Below are 15,864 nucleotides of genomic sequence, written 5' to 3'. Positions count from 1 at the left end.
GAGCATCGTACCGGCGTGCGGTCGTGTATCACTATTGCGTGATGCACGTTAAACATCCCAGGCTAGCGGTTGTACTGCACTGGCTAAATTTCTCATCTACAGCTGAGGGACAAGACGCCCGTTGAGGCAGACTAATACCCCATTCACACGGGCAGCATAAAGGTACCTTTAACACAGGTCCCTTTGCAATCGGCGAATCACTTGGATTGCGAGCACACGCCACGCGCGAAGGATCGTGAATTGAATCGCCGCAGAGAATAAAGTTCCCTTAGCTAAAGGTACCTCTATCATCGTGTGATTGGGGTATACGTTCAGGCTGTATAAACATAGATACATCACCAAAAAGAAACATGATTAAAAAAGAAAGAGTGCAAACTGCTAGCTGAGTGCCGTCTTTGCTAGGTGTTTCTTAAGTTCGGCGGACATTACCTGAAGGAATGATCATCAAGTTAAATGGACACTGACAGGGTACTTACGTTCACCAAGGTATAGGAAAGCCCAGCTACCCAAAACACAGTTTGCGGCTCAAAATTTGATTTTTTTCTTCCCGAAAACCGCCGATCAAAAACTGGTCGACTTGAGTCGCGCTCACTCTTTTCGTGCTCTTTTCTCCGTGGTCACGTGCCGTTCAGACACAACCACCAAATATAATCAAAGTCGCGGGTCATCGAAGGCACACTCTCAATATTAAATATAGAAAAAAGAATGAAACCTAGTTTTTGTGCCTTCTAACAAACTGTAAATACGTTGAGTGAAAAAAAAAAAGTTTCTCAGAGTACCGGAAGCGCATGCACTGGGTAATTCTCAACATGGCGTCGTATCGCGGGAGCCGCGTGCTGGACGGCTGGACGAAGCGCACTAAGCGGTGGCGGCGGACGACAGGCGTGGGACCTCAATTTCACAACTGCCGTTTAAGGTACCGGCGAATCTGTCTAGCTTCGAAAGAAATTTTTTAACAATCAAAAGAATAGACCGATCTCACCAAGCGTTCGGCGCACGCGTGAGGCCGCCATAACTTCAGTTCACAAAAGGCAGGCGGCAGCGCTCGAGACGGCTCGTGCTCTCAACTCGCAGAGCTCCAGCGGGGTTGGGGCACGTGCAGAAAGATTTACACTTTCTAGATGGGCACCGCGGCAGCGGTGGCGTAGCCAAACTGGCTGGTGAGATCGGTCTATTCAGATGTATTTTGTGCGACACGCCCGTCCACCAAGCTGATTCGCACGAAGACGTCGTCGACTCGTCGTCCCTTCTCCTGGCTGAAGACATCGCTCGTCTTACGAACACGAACCTACCTATCCGCGAATATGGGGCGCCCCCAAAGTTTGCTTGACGCATTGTGACGTTCCGATATACGGCACGTGAGATTATCCAGGTATAGAAGAAGTTGACGTTGGTTTAGCATTTTATGATCTGAGAACGCAGAGAAGGCACAAAAGCCAAACCGAGTATGTGACCACCTCCTGTTGTATTAGCTTTATTTTTTGTGCGTTCTGAGCTCCCATTGACATAAAAGAATGAATCGTGCCGCTTTCAGGATACGAGGTGTTACAGTCGACACGAGCGTACATCTGAACAGCCCCACAACTCCCCTCGCAGCGACGTCTCATGAGATTTTCCGGAAAGGCCCATTGTTAAGTACTTGAAACCAGTGTTGGCCTTCTTTGATGACCCCATCTCTATCAGCACTCCGGATTGGTTATCTAGGAGGTGTTGGCCGCGAGCCCTACCAACAAGGACGCTTGGTAGAGAAGTAGTCACTCTTCGGAGTGTCATTGGCAAGGCACTTACGCAGCAAGCGCAAAAGCTAGCGGTGCAGAAATGCGGATTATTAGCTTATCATTCGCGTCTCCCCACCGCTAGCTTGGCGCCTACTGCACGAGGGGTAACTTGTGCGAGCCCCCGCGTTCCCCACGTGTTTCAAGTCCAAAAATTAAGAAGTTAATTAAGACATTTTAGTTTATTATTCGACTTATTGTAAAGTTATCCGTTTATATAATGCCCCTGGCCGTATACTTCACCTGCACAAACCACATTACTGTACCTTTTACGGATTTTTTGCAACATTTCTTATTTTGTTTTGTATCTTACTAAAAATACTTGATTTAGTGGTTTCCGATGACGCTTAGCAAGCTTCGCAGTAAACCACATGTTTATTTTTTTCGAATTAGAAATGAATGAGTAAACATTAGTTAACTATCTTGCCAATTAGTATGTTTCTCAAATCCTTGATGTTTCTAAAATTCCTAATCATGTCGTATTACACCCGAGACTGCGGTGGAAGAAATCGGAAGAGCTTTCAGTAGAAGGAACAGACACAGAGAACGTCTCAAACTCAGTAATACGACATGATTAGCTACCACCAGCTCGCCTGCACACTCACCGTCTTTTCACTAAAATTCCTGTTCACGCAAAGAGTCTTTTTCTTTTTTTTATCTCGAACGCAGATTTTTAGGGATTTTTGAAAGCTTTCGCAGAAACACCTTGTATATTTATGAAAAAAAAAACATTTGAAAATGGCAACTCATTTCAGATTTTCTGCGAGCTGGCTTCATAGCAAAATGATGATGTACAATTAAGAAAGTGCTAGGCGTGACTGCAGATTCCTGTGTAGAGCTACGCTCTTATAACGTTTTAGCATTTTGTTTGCTTAAGCAATTGCGAATAAACACGCTTTTATGGAAAGTGCACTGCATCTACTTTTGCGGAAAATCATGGTGGTGTTAGGAACGTTAGTTTCTTCTGATAACTTTGTTTTTATATGCTATCATGCAGGTCATGTCAGGTGTAGTACGACATTAGTGGCTATCGTCGAAGGCTCCGGATAATAGTAAACGGCTTGCTCGTTACAAATACCGACTCTCATGTCAGTATATGAGGAGAAAATGACTTGCCTAGAAAAGGAAATTACAGAGTAAGTACAACAAATCTTGAAAGAGAGACTACATCATCGTTGTTACGGCCCTCGTATTGTTTATGTGGCCTTACCCGCCCAAACATTGGGGGCGGGTAATCTTGGGATGAAAGAGACTCATTGCATTTATTCTTAATAATTCCGTGGTAAAAAAAAAAGAAGAAAATACCTCAAAGGGTTTGTTTAATTCCAAGATTAAAGGTCGAAATTGTCGCTTGATGTTTTATGCCTGACACTATAGAGCTGTATATATTTCGGTGGCGGTTCACGATTTGCTTTAGTGCACCTTTTTTATTCCCGTACGTATCCGCAACCCAAAACTTTGATCTCCCCCAGGCGGAGATTAAAAATTCATCGTCGAAAGCTTTTAAAGCTTTCGACCCAGGTTATTTGATGGAATGTGCTTGTATGTATGTTATTCACGCGGTTTGTTTTCAAGGCAAAGGAAAAGGGAAATAAAATTGCTCTCTTGGGATCTTTAAAAACATTTATAAACACAGGGGACTAAAAAGTAATGACGTAACATAAATTTTTTTATGGAGTGATACCTATTAATTCAGAAATATTTGAATAAAGATGGCATCTTAACGTAAGAAAAGAAAATCTTTCAATTATTTTTGTTTGAGAAGTAGCTTATTTATTACAGTAATGTGTTTAGATGTCCATTTCGAATTATTTCGATTTTTGGTATAATTAAGGAGTGTTTCCTTTCCTGAACCTCTCAAAAATCCCCCCCCCCCCCCCCTTCAATTTTCTTTCTGACTTGGAAGTATAAATGACATGAAAGCGTTACGCTCCGCGCTCCGTAACGCTTTCCCGTAGTTTAATTTGCTGACTTTTATTAACGTAACGACAAATAGAATCAGTCATGCTATGAGCGCGCGCCGTGGTTATGACTACGGCAGCGGCAATTAATTATTAGACGATAGATGACGGAAATTATCCAAAAGTATTGAAGTGAAGTTAAAAAAAAAATGTTGCATGGAAGTTTGTTTAGACATCGGGAGGTTAGCTTGCCCCAAGCGGTGACTGGCGCCGCTGCTAGACACGAGAAATTTATCCATTGCTGTGTACGGCCGCCAGCCTGAGGTATTTAACGTGCATCACGTAAGAGCTGTACACGAACACATGCTGGTGATGCTCATGCAGATAGAAATGAGCAGGAGCGGGTATTGAAGAGATATGCAGAATGTGGAAAACGGCGACGACCTCAGTGGCACTACTAATTGATTTGCTGCAGCCTCACTAGCAAGAAGCGAAAGTAATATGATTACAAAGGATTAACATTGCTCCACCACATTAGCGATAATACCGGCAGTCACGATGATGAAAGGTCAACTTTCAGCAAGCTTCGGGTATGGTTTGTGACCTCTCACTTGAAAAAGTTATGCACACTACAGTGAGTTAAGGACTCGCGTGCCTTCGCCACCCCTATACTCCTCTCACTCACTTTTGCAAGTAAAAAAAAATTAGCAACTGGCTCTGTTCAGATAATGTCATGCACGCAGTTCCAAAGTTTTTTTTTCTTTTTTTACATGTTACTTTTTAACCTGGCTAGGGAACGTAATCGAAAAATATTTTGCGCAGTAGGTGGTGACACCTACTGCGTAAAATACAGATATCAGAATTCTCAAATAATTTGTACTTACGACAGACCATGGAACTTTTGATATAAAATATCTACAGCGTTCTGGAGATAATGCATCTCGCGTAAAAAATGCGCAAGCGTGGCTCTTTTGACGTTTTGGTACTAGATTTCTGAACCATTATCTAAAGAAATTGAATAGTTACAACATTAAACTTCATGTTATATATTTGCATTAAAACGTTATTTCGAATGATATATAAATAATTGCTTTATCTCAAACGTTGAAATTTTTATGGCGCTCCAAATTTGTCCTAAAGTACAAAGTTAAAAAGTTGGGACGACATAAAAGTAAATGCGCTGAACAAAACTTTTTGAATATGAAAGGCTAGTGACGTCACTCCCCACGTCGCAAGCTGCCATCGCCGCGGCAGCTTGCGCAACAGTGATCTTTACCGAGAAACGTATGCGGTGAGGACTACGTTCTTCGCATTGTTATCAGGAGCACCTTATCGTCAATTATCTGGTTCGGATGCTTGTTTTGTGCTTGTCTTTATTAAAATGAATGCGGTGCTGTTTGTTGTATGCGTGATATCCACTTTTTGCTTCAATGGCTGAAGGTTTTTTTTTCCCCGTGAGGACGACTACACAAAAAAATTCCAGAAATCTGACAGTCATATTCAGCTTCGCTGTAAAAATTTCAAGGGGGCAATTAGAAAAAAAAGGCCATGTTCGATTTTTTTTAAATTCATGGTGATAGTTCTCCACCATGCTCTTGCGTTTATTTATAAAAAAAGAAAGAAAGAACATGTTGCATCATTTTGTTTTCTTCAAAGTTACAGCGCTGTATATTGCACTTTCCACGCCGGCATGTTTGCACAAGGTCACAGACGAGGTTATCTTTTAATTCCGTGTATTTTTTGACTAAATATATTTTCATGCTGTATTCGAGTATCGGGATCAAGTTCAAGTGTTCTAATAATTAAGACAATACCTGGGTTGCTCGTCCTTTGTATTTATTTACCAAATATGCCTGGTTTGCCCTTTAAAATTACAAGTTCGAGCTTTAGCTGAATTTTTTCCACTTGTTATCGCTACTATTGCCATATTTTTTTACAGAAAGTAATAGAAAAGTAAGCACAGTGGTGGAATTTATATACAAATATTTATAACCACATTTGCGAGGAAGTAGGAATGTTTGAGCCACCAAGCTTGTTAAATTGCTATTCATGACTGTTGTAGGTCCGGCTGACGAAGGTAAACTTGTGACTTCACTGGCAGTCTTTCGCTAAGACGTATATTAAGATTAAAACATGTTTGTGATTATTTATTCAAGTGGAAAGAAAGAAATTGAAAAAGTAGAAAAAAATCCCCAGTAAAGATACTGAGCGCACTAGTTGCCCGCGTTCGCGGGAGGCTGTCCTGAAAAGTCAGTTTTTTGCTCCTCTTCAAACCCGACTGACGAATTCCAGCGAGTGCGAAAAAATCGGTCAACTCCGGATGTGGTAAATAGGGAATGCTCGAACCGATCGAGCTGTCTCAGGGTCGCAGCGTTCCGGGAGGAGGATTCGAGAGCCTTTGTGGAGTAAGTGTAACTGCGTGGCTCTCTGGTTGTCTGGTATGGCAGCGAGCTCTTCTTGAAACAGCAGACAAAACTAGGCCTGAAATTATCCCAGCAGTCGATAATCACGTTGTCGGTGTATTTAAAGGTTGACTTTACCGATTCGGAAGCTGTAAAGCGAAGCCGCTAAGCCTCAAGACCCACACGAGCACCCAGGAAACCAATTTTAGAGTCACGAGGTTTGAAGGGCTCTTGTCGTAACCCTGTCTCCACGTGCACGCCGTTTGCAGAGGGGCATGCTGTCGTTACTATGTGCTAGCTCAAAAAGTAACCAATTACGTTACTCGTTACCGATTCTTACCTCAAAAGTAGCGAGTTACTTTTCTCGTTTTCTTGACGACCAAATACACGACTGTTTTGTTTTATAGGGTATTGTTTTCTTTTCAGTAGTCTTGCACGTAAGCAGTAGCTATACCTCTCAAAGTTTTCATCAGTTGTGTTTCTCCGCTTCCTTGAGAGTACATCTCCGGCGACGCTGAAGAGTCGTTCACTGACGCTCTCGAAGGAACGGCAGTGTTGTGCTTCAGGAAGAGCTGGTGCGATTCCCCTCTATATTTATGCGATTCCCCTCTATATTTTGTTATTTCTGCTTCTAAAGTTTGAAGGTGACAAGGTGTTCCGTGCCTTCCCGTGCTGGCAACCTCCGGCTTTACATTCGGTCTGCACACAATTCTAGAAGGTTCAACCAACGAACCTTATTGTGTTCTCTGGGTGAAGGACATTCCCAGCTGTAGAGATCGACCGACGTGTTCAGCGATAAACAGTGCTATACTCTCATACTGTTTAGTTGTTTTTCAGGTTGCCCATCTGCCTTTGTCACAATATATAGACGCATACTCAGGTTAGAATGAAAACGAGACTGTTTAAACGTTGGTGTGCACGTTACTCATCGAAAGTAACGAAATACTGTTACTCGTTACTTGGCCTTAAAATGAACTAAGTACGTTACTCGTTCCTTTTCTAAAAAAACACTAGTAACTAATACGATACTCGTTACCGAAAAAAGTGGCTAGGTAGAAGTAACGCCTTACGTACATGTGTGCTTTCGGGAGGTCGCGGAATCTTGTGATCGTGAAACAGGACAACACGCGCGCTGCGGTCATAAACGAACGAAGTGGTTGCCAGTCCCGTGTAGTTGCGTCTTGACAGAACTTATTCAGCCATGGCATCGAATTACACCGTCCGTAGAGATTCGACACTGACCATGTTAGTAAACAAAAAAATAAGGCAGCAAAGCCGATACATTTTCGCAGTGTGCAAGATCTGGATGTCAATTCTCTGAAGAGGATCGGGCAAAATCCTCCAGTTCGTGCATTCCATATTTTTATCCACATTCGGATTTGGCCGATGTTCTCGTACTCGTTGGAATCATTGCAGCACAGGTGAATGCTTCGCGTAATTCGTCAGTCTGGTTTGAAGAGGGACGACGGACTTCTCAATAGGCCCTCCTAGTCCTGCCAACGCGGACAACTAGTGCACTCAATATATTTACTAATTTTCTTTTTACTTTTTCAATTTAATGTTTTAATTTTACTAGATCATATAACTACGAACATTTTTAATTATAACGAACGTCTGACTGAAAGTATGCCTGTGAAGTCACAGGTTTACCTGTACAACCGTCATGAATAGCAGTGGAACAAGCTTGGTGGCTCAAACATTGCCACTTCATCGCGAATATAGATATGATAATTAGCATATAATTTGCACCACTGTTTTTACTTTTCTACTACTTTCTGTAAAAAAAATATTGTAGCGATTACAAGTTTTCGACCCACTTTTGTGGAAAAAGTTTAGCTGAAGTTCCTTGAATTTGTAATTTAAAAGACAAAACAGGTTTATAGGCTAAATAGGTACAAAGGACAAGTAACACAGGTATCCTTTTAATTAGTAGAATTAGCGAACTTGAGACCAATACCCGAATACAGCATACAAATATATCTAGTCATAAAATGCATGGAATAGATAGATTATCTCGTCTCTGGCCTTGGCCAAAAATACCGGTGTGGAAGGTACACTTTGCATCGCTGTAACTTTGAAGGAAACAAAATAATGCAGCATATTTTTTACGAATAAACACAAGAGTATGGAAAAAAACTATCACTATAAATTTAAAAAAAATCAGCGATTTTTTTTTGACGAGTAGTTTTAAAGGGTGACACCTGTCAATCGTTTTAAATTTACGATTACGACTGTTTTCAGCTAAGGCAGTGTTCCTGAGTTAGATGGTACAATTTTTTTCTTGATATTGTGTGTAGTTTTATAAATATCCAAGTTTGGTTTCGGGCGTCTACGGCAAAATCGAAACTATCTTCCAGATCTAGAGGGATGGCAGCACTGATCATCAGCCGTACGGCCACGACGTGACTTTACAAGGGTGCGGCGCAGTGTTGCCAGATGGTCCCACCAAAAAACCGCCAAACGACTGGAAGGTGTAGCTCAAATATAGCCAAATCCGTAAAACAAATATAGCTCAAAATAGCCAAGACTAAAAACAATGTTTTTTAAGCCTTATATTGACAATTTTTCACACTCATACAATACACGTTACAATCTCTGTTCCAACCCTCAGGCGCACCACCCTTCGTGTACATTATGTTACTTGTGAATTTTTCAAAAAAGCTTTGGAAGGATGAAAATCCGCACAAAACTGGCCCATCCTTCGTATGTTTTCAGAAGCACAAAACACACAAAGACAGCTTTATTGCTAGCCCGGGAGATATGACCGTAAAGTTAAAGAGCACATATACAGAAGCAGAACATTCAGAACATTGGGTGTTTCTCACCAATATCCCACCCATCGATTTTTCGTTGTGGAGAATATTAGTGTCACCCACTCATGTTCATGCTATTTCTAATTGTGTTGTCCTTTCTTGGGGTGGGCAACGACTGAAACTGCGGACTTCTCATTTCTACAAACTTGGATGCTAAGGATTCTCACAATTGGCACCAAAGCAGCATTTTGGAGAGCTCAGTTTACGTCCGGGCAGAGCCATATGCGTCCGGGTTGAAGGCGCGCTACTGGGCCAGTGGTGCAATAGTGCAATCTGTTTAGTGTGCTCCACTACGCTGTAGGGAGACCGCTTGAACTTTGCAAGCATTGCTTCACTGTGCATAGTGAAAACCCCGAAGTTTGTAGAAGTGTGAAGCCTTTCTCCTTCCTCTCGGCTAGCCAAAAGGAAAAAAAAAAAAAAAAAATTCGAAACTGATTAAAAGTTTGAAAATTAACTAGACGAACTTCAAAGTTCGGCGTCGAACCTAAGGTTCGACAAAAGTTCGCCGCATTCTTATAGCGAGTTCGTTTCACGGCACTCGTGCCCACGCGTGCCCACTCGCAGCGTGGAACGGGTTCGTTTCGGCCGGCACTCCACGAGTGGTTGCACTCTCCGAGTTCGTTTCAGCGCTGACACCCCACGCGTGCATGCACTCGCTGCACCGAGAAAATCGGGAGTGCGCCAAAATGCAATCCCGTCATGCCTCGCTCCGGTCGAGCCGGCGAGGAGCGGGAGCAGACGACGAGGGCTCGTCTGCTACGATGTGTCGCGGAACCGAACGGGAAAAAAAGTAGATTTTCTCATAGATATCGCGTCCCGCGGGCCATGAAATCAAACGCGAGCTTGAATTGTGAGCGTCTGCTATTTCCCGAAGGAAGCAATTGACAACCCGTGATTTATTTGCAGGTTTTAAATCGCTCTGTTGCCGCACAAACGCTGAAATATACCAGTGTGTAAAGAAATGCTCAGAACAAACGCAACAGCGGCCCCCGAGATGTCTATCACCATCCGTGTGCGGGTGAAAAATTTAACATTTTTCGACAAAACTCCCCCAGCAGAAACCTCTGACTGCCCAATGAGCATCAGAGAAAGCTAAAGATGGAGACTTTATCCGAGGATTGGGCAACATCATCATGTTTAACATTTACCTACGTCAGCTAACTTACCCCGTCGTATTTTGTTCGAGAAAGCTCTCATTCTCGACGCCCTCGCCAAGGCTAATATCTAATCCTGACGATCCAAATCGGAAGTCCCAGTTTTGCTGGATATTCCAACAGGATAGTTTTAAGCCGTACCCTTTCAGTGGTTCACGAATAATACCATGCTCAAACGGATCAAGCTTCTGCTCAGACAGCATCATCAGTTTTCTTCAGTGTAAACGGTTATAAGAATTGAAAGATCGCAACCAGCTGCTTTGTAGACAGCTGGTTGCGGAAATTTACGCCGTCTTTAATTATCTCTACGGCAGCCTAGCTGCTTGAAGTCATCGCAACTATAAACTACAGGTTGCAGCGACCAACGTTTGTAGATAAACGTTGGTAGCGACTGCATTCTCGCATTCCCACGCATCACTCCGAACAGAAAGGCGCTAGTTTCGGTTTGAAGTCGGTACCTTTTCTACAACATAGATGGCGGCAGCGTCAGTCTTCTGCATTCGGTGCATTTGGCGAGTTCGTTTGAGCCCAGTTTTCCGTGCAACACTCTGTGAGTGCGATGCATTCTGGGAGAGAACTCGAACGGTGCCAGTGCGTGTGAAACGAACTCGCTATATGAAATAGCCCAAAATAGCCACATAGCCAACCACAAAATTTTGACGCCAACTAGAAAAAAATGTAGCCCAATTTGGCTATATATAGCCCAATCTGGCAACACTGGTGCGGCGGTACGCGGTACAACCAATCAACCGCAGCTGCCCCGGACGTGAAGTCACAAGGGTGCTGCGCCAGTGTTGCTTGACTAAAAGCTAACCTGCTAGCCGCCCGGTAAAGAGCAGCTCGTCGCGTATTTAAAATCGGTTTTAGTGGAGTACGCGGCTTTAATTTGACGTGATATTTTGGCTGTGATCATATTTCGTACCACTAAACGAGACCAGTCATTTAGTTTGGTTTCGTTTTCGATCGGAGTTGCCCCAAAAGCTGGCGTCGGTGACGTGACGGGAAATTCGTGATTGGTCGATAGGCTCATCACGTCACAGTTACATGACCTCGCGCGGGAATTTCAAACAACCCACAACGCTCACGTGAAACGCGACGTCAAGCGTGGAATTAAAGTGATTAAAAGCATGACCTGTAATGTGAATTAAAGGTCCGCCCCATGTCTCAAATGATATAACTTTATAAAGTAATTCATTTGCCTTAAAGAAAAATTTTAAAACTTTTAGGTGGGATTTGACCCCACGACCCTCCGGTTGCGAGCCAGAGTCGCAACTGACCAGGCTATGTCCGCCCCACTTCCTGCTCATGGGTAGGAAGAGCCTGAGAAGCGAATGAGGAAATGATGCGAAGCATTTTTAATTGCCCCTTGAAATTTCTAAACCTTGTACTTAGGACAAGTTGATAGCGCCATAACAATATAAACGTTTCAGATACAGCTATGATTTACATATTATTCGAATGAAAGTTTTAATACAACTATATGACCTAAAGTATAGTGTTGTAGCTATTTTATTTCTTTAAATAACGTCTCAGAAATCTAGTGACAAAACGTGAAAGGAGCCGAGTTTGCGCTTTTTTTTTTTTACGCGGGACACATAACATCCACAATGCTGTAAAGATTTACGTCAATAGTTCCTATGATCTACCGTAAGTACAAACTGTTTCAGCTTTCTGATGTTTGTATTTTGCGCAAAAGGTGTCACCGAACATGGCAAAAACGAAAACTTCGAAATTTGAGCGTGTTGGTTATTAATTTACGATAAAGAAAGAGGAACATTTAAGACAAACAGACAAGACTTGTCTGTTTGTCTTAAATGTTTCTCTTTCCTTATCGTAAATTCGAAATCAAATATGCAGTTCCAGCGCACTTTTTGTTTCTTCTTAAAATATTTTTTTTCACGAAATCGTTTTTGATTACGTTCCCTACATATGTTCAAGAGTAATATAAAAAATAGAAGAAAAAACACGTTCGGACACGCGTGCATCTTCTTATTTGAACAGAGTCAACGACAAAGCCTACACATTTGGAGACGTTTTTGTGCATAGATTTTGCGGGAGCAGACGCGGATCCCTTTTCTACAAACAAAACGGACAACACTGAAACGGGGACCTATAACTGTGGATTTCGGATCTCCGTCTGTCGAATTAACAGTCGTTAATTTAAGTTTATAGATGGACAGAGGAATGAAAACTTGCAAACGGAAAGAGGTTAGTATATATAGCTTTGTAGTTCACTGCAAATAACTGATGTCGCGTAACGTGCATGCGCATTAGATGCCGATGCGCAAGCGCAAACAAATTATTTTTAATATTCTGTTTTGCCATTTATTATGTAACCCCGGACTGGTTAGGTGCCCCGATTGGTACATAAGCAAGTGTTGTGTGTCTTTCGAGAAGTTACAGTTGCTACTTCGAGCGTTTACTTTGAAAATCTCAGGAGTTCTATGGGCGCTGCGTACAACGTGTGAGTTGAGTTTGTTTTTAAAATTTACTTTTCTATAACCGAAAACTCACAAACTTTTATCGAGTGTTTAAAAAACGATATTATGAACAGAGGGAATAGCTAGCACGTGAGATACTCCTCAAATGATTAAATAAAGATAAGATTAAATTCAAAGCGCGTTTTGGGAATGGGTTGTTTTAGGCTACACAAATTACACTCGAGCAATCGCCTGAAAAAGTAGTAAAAAGTAACAAGACGCGTACAAAAATAATTAAATCAATAATGAATATGAGTGTGGCGGTTAAACATTTTCACTATCGTTTGACCGTAGATGCAAAGAATGCGGCAATATCGGAGCTAGCCTAGCGGCGTTCAGTCCTAGCGGCACAAAAGCCACGCGGAGAGCCCCGGGTACGTTAAGCTGTTAAAAAAAGAAAAAGAAAAAAGAAGCGGCGGGGATGGGGATTGCCACATTTTATATTGTTGCAGTGTGACACTCAGTTTGAAAGCTTAGCATTCCGGAGGCACCCCATGCGACATTTTACACTCTTCGGCTAGCACTAAAATGGGCCATCTCTTATTGCTGCTGACGTGGACAAAGGGTATACGCTCAGCAGACGACTGGGACGACCTCTCTGCCGGATCGTGATTCATCTGCCATTTGTCTGGTCAAACAACGATGGAAATGGCACATAATTTGATTCTCTACGTAAGCGTGCCGTAGAAGTCTGATAGGTGCGTACCGTGAATTGATCCGAATTCGCTGAAGACTTGTCGGACCGTTCTGTTGCCTGGTGGCGTGGACGTTCCTTCCCCTCCCCCGCGTCGCTGAACGACAAAGAACCGCTCGAGGAGCTGGAAGTCGTGCTCTTCGCCGACGACAGGTGGACGGTTCTTCATTGAATCCAAGACAACGTCTGCAGAACCGCAGTGCTTCTGGAATCTGGGCAAAGATGATGATACGCTATTAGCGTGCGCCGTGATCGGAAGGCGGCAAGAAAACATGCTCCTCTTCTGCAAAGCACACGAACACTAAGACCGAGAAAAGAGAATCATGTTTTTCGGCCCGGGTAAATAAAGTACGCATCGCAGGAAGCTTTTACTTCGTGAGAATGTGACACTAGCGGATGGGGTAAAACACGAAAGCTTAGAAGGATGACGTTACCTGGATCAAAGGATAATTGAGAAAGACGAAATTTATCTTTGAGACGACATCCGCCTAAGCCGAATATCGTCAAAAAAAGAACGGACATTGTGGACGCATGAGGGATTTATATCAGTGGAAACTATAGATGTGTCAGCAAGAGAGAATATTGTTTTATATCTTGCTTACAAGTTTTTGTTACTGAAAGAGATGCTACAGGCGCCCACAATGGCGTTTCTTGTTTTGAAAACCTCAGGCTTAAGTGGACGTCGGCACACAGAAAAATGTTATTTTTTTTTCAATTATCTTTTGATTCAGGTAACGTCAAGTTCTCAAACTTTTGTGGTCTATCACAACCGCTAGCGTCACATTCTCGCGAAGTTTAATGGGGCCATGAAATATTTTTTTGAACTTCTTCCTCCTCGGCTTTTCTCCTCAACTCAAAAGCGAAATGCGAAATCTCGTGGTCGTGACAAGCTTGGGCACCGGTGCGATGACTCCAAGCTTCCACCGTGCTTTTGAAGCACACCATGGAACTTGTCATTCGCAATTAATGATTAAGTGCCGTCACTGCACTCATAGGCCTCGGACGCGAATCCAAATTTACGTCGACGGGTTGATTGTTGACGGCTGCATCCGTCCGAGCGACGCAGTGCTCGTGTCCAATGCGTGAGCTGGGTTCGGCTGACGTGCTTTAGGTACCGCGGATTTATCCCAGTGAAAAGGCGGAGAGCGTTCGAAGGAAAGGAGGTAAGAAATAGTTCGCTACATTTTAAATTTTTGTACGGATAATCTGACTTTCTACCCTCTTTTGGCCCACTAAACGATATGCGATTAGTAACATCTTAATCTAAAGTCATTTATTCAAACTCAAATTTTATTTCACTGAAGCGGTTCTGTATTTGAGGAAAAACACTTAAGTTGTCTTCATTTGGTCTCCAGGATCACGAATGTTAAGATTATTTTAAAATTTTGCACATGGAAGCTGCAGAAAATCATTTTCGAAGTACGGCTGAAGCCCCTCCTTCCCAGAGCGTGACATCATATTCAGTTTTCGGAAGCACCGCTCTCGTTCATCTTCAGGGCCTATCAAAGCTATGCACGCGCACTCTTGCTATTTTAAAAAAAAAGTCAGAAAAAAACGTAACGTCTGGTGTCAGTGCGGGGGAATATACCTGGCAAGCTTGCTATTGCAAGTGCTGCCCCCACGAGCGACACGAGCTTAGCGGCCGAAAGATCCTTTATGACGTTACAACTGGCCGAAGCTTTTCTCTCTTTTTTTTTTTAATGTTTTCTCGCGTTTTGTTACATCCTCGGGGAAATCTAACGTGATATCCAGATTCACTGGATAGAAATTCTCTGGAATCCACCCGTAACTCGTTTTTTTTTTTTTCAAAAACCTCTTCAGCTTTTTTCCCCTTTTTTTCAGCTTTCTGCAGTGTATAGTTTATTTACCCGGATTTAAAAAACAAAAGCAAAAAAAAAAAAAGCGCGTTTTTTTTCTTTTTTGTTTGGCGACAATGTTCATCAACCATCGTAAATACGCCCACTGCGATTGATTGTGGAACAATATATCCCACAAATGTCCCCTACAAGTCTGCTGTCAAACTTTCCTTCTTTTGACGAAATTAGCGATGTCATTTCCTCAGTATTGCGGCTAATTATCGCCAGTAATAGGTCGATCCCTTCCTTGAGCCTCAAAAAATCTTTCTGGTTGCTTTATTTTTCATAAACACGAGATTTCAGAACCCCCCCCCCCCCCCCATCTCTTCCAAATAAAATAAAATAAAATCGGACAGTGTTAATTTACACGACCTCGGTGGCCAACTCCGGTCGCATCGCGTAAGATGACATGAACAGGAAATTGCTGTTGCAACAAGTGAGAGTGGACCAGCAGGGTCTTGAAGGTCATTTGTCGAATATTTTTCTTCTACAATTAATCGCAGTGTGTGTACTTTATGCTGAAAATGAAAGATGAACACTTTTTTGAATAAATTATAATTTTCATTACGATACTAAATCTTTCACTCTTATTAGGACACCCTTTAAGCGGCTTGCACGTGATGTCATCGCTTCACGCTGGTGGCCATTCCTAATTGTTCTTGCCGAGAAAAACAGATGCTGCTAAAGGTACGTGCTCAGGAGCAAAGCCACCATAACGACTGCTGTCATGATGTGGATGCAAGCCATGCATATCGAAAACGTAGTGCAAGCCTTCCTTTGCATGCGAGG

General features: G+C 42.6%; 1 protein-coding gene across 1 annotated transcript in view; it reads right to left on the bottom strand.

Moving 5' to 3' along the window:
* Window positions 1–15,864, bottom strand: part of LOC8026881 (follicle-stimulating hormone receptor-like) — a 39,832-nt gene that overhangs the window by 17,095 nt on the left and 6,873 nt on the right. Inside the window, exon 4 of the mRNA XM_040222064.3 lies at window positions 13,232–13,431. Coding sequence (XP_040077998.2) covers window positions 13,232–13,431 — 200 coding nt within the window. The remainder of the gene's footprint in view (window positions 1–13,231; window positions 13,432–15,864) is intronic.

Source organism: Ixodes scapularis, unplaced genomic scaffold (genome assembly GCF_016920785.2).
Source record: "Ixodes scapularis isolate PalLabHiFi unplaced genomic scaffold, ASM1692078v2 PGA_scaffold9__187_contigs__length_104089568, whole genome shotgun sequence".
In the NCBI taxonomy this organism is placed as follows: domain Eukaryota; kingdom Metazoa; phylum Arthropoda; class Arachnida; order Ixodida; family Ixodidae; genus Ixodes; species Ixodes scapularis.
This window is presented reverse-complemented; position numbering and strand designations above follow the sequence as displayed.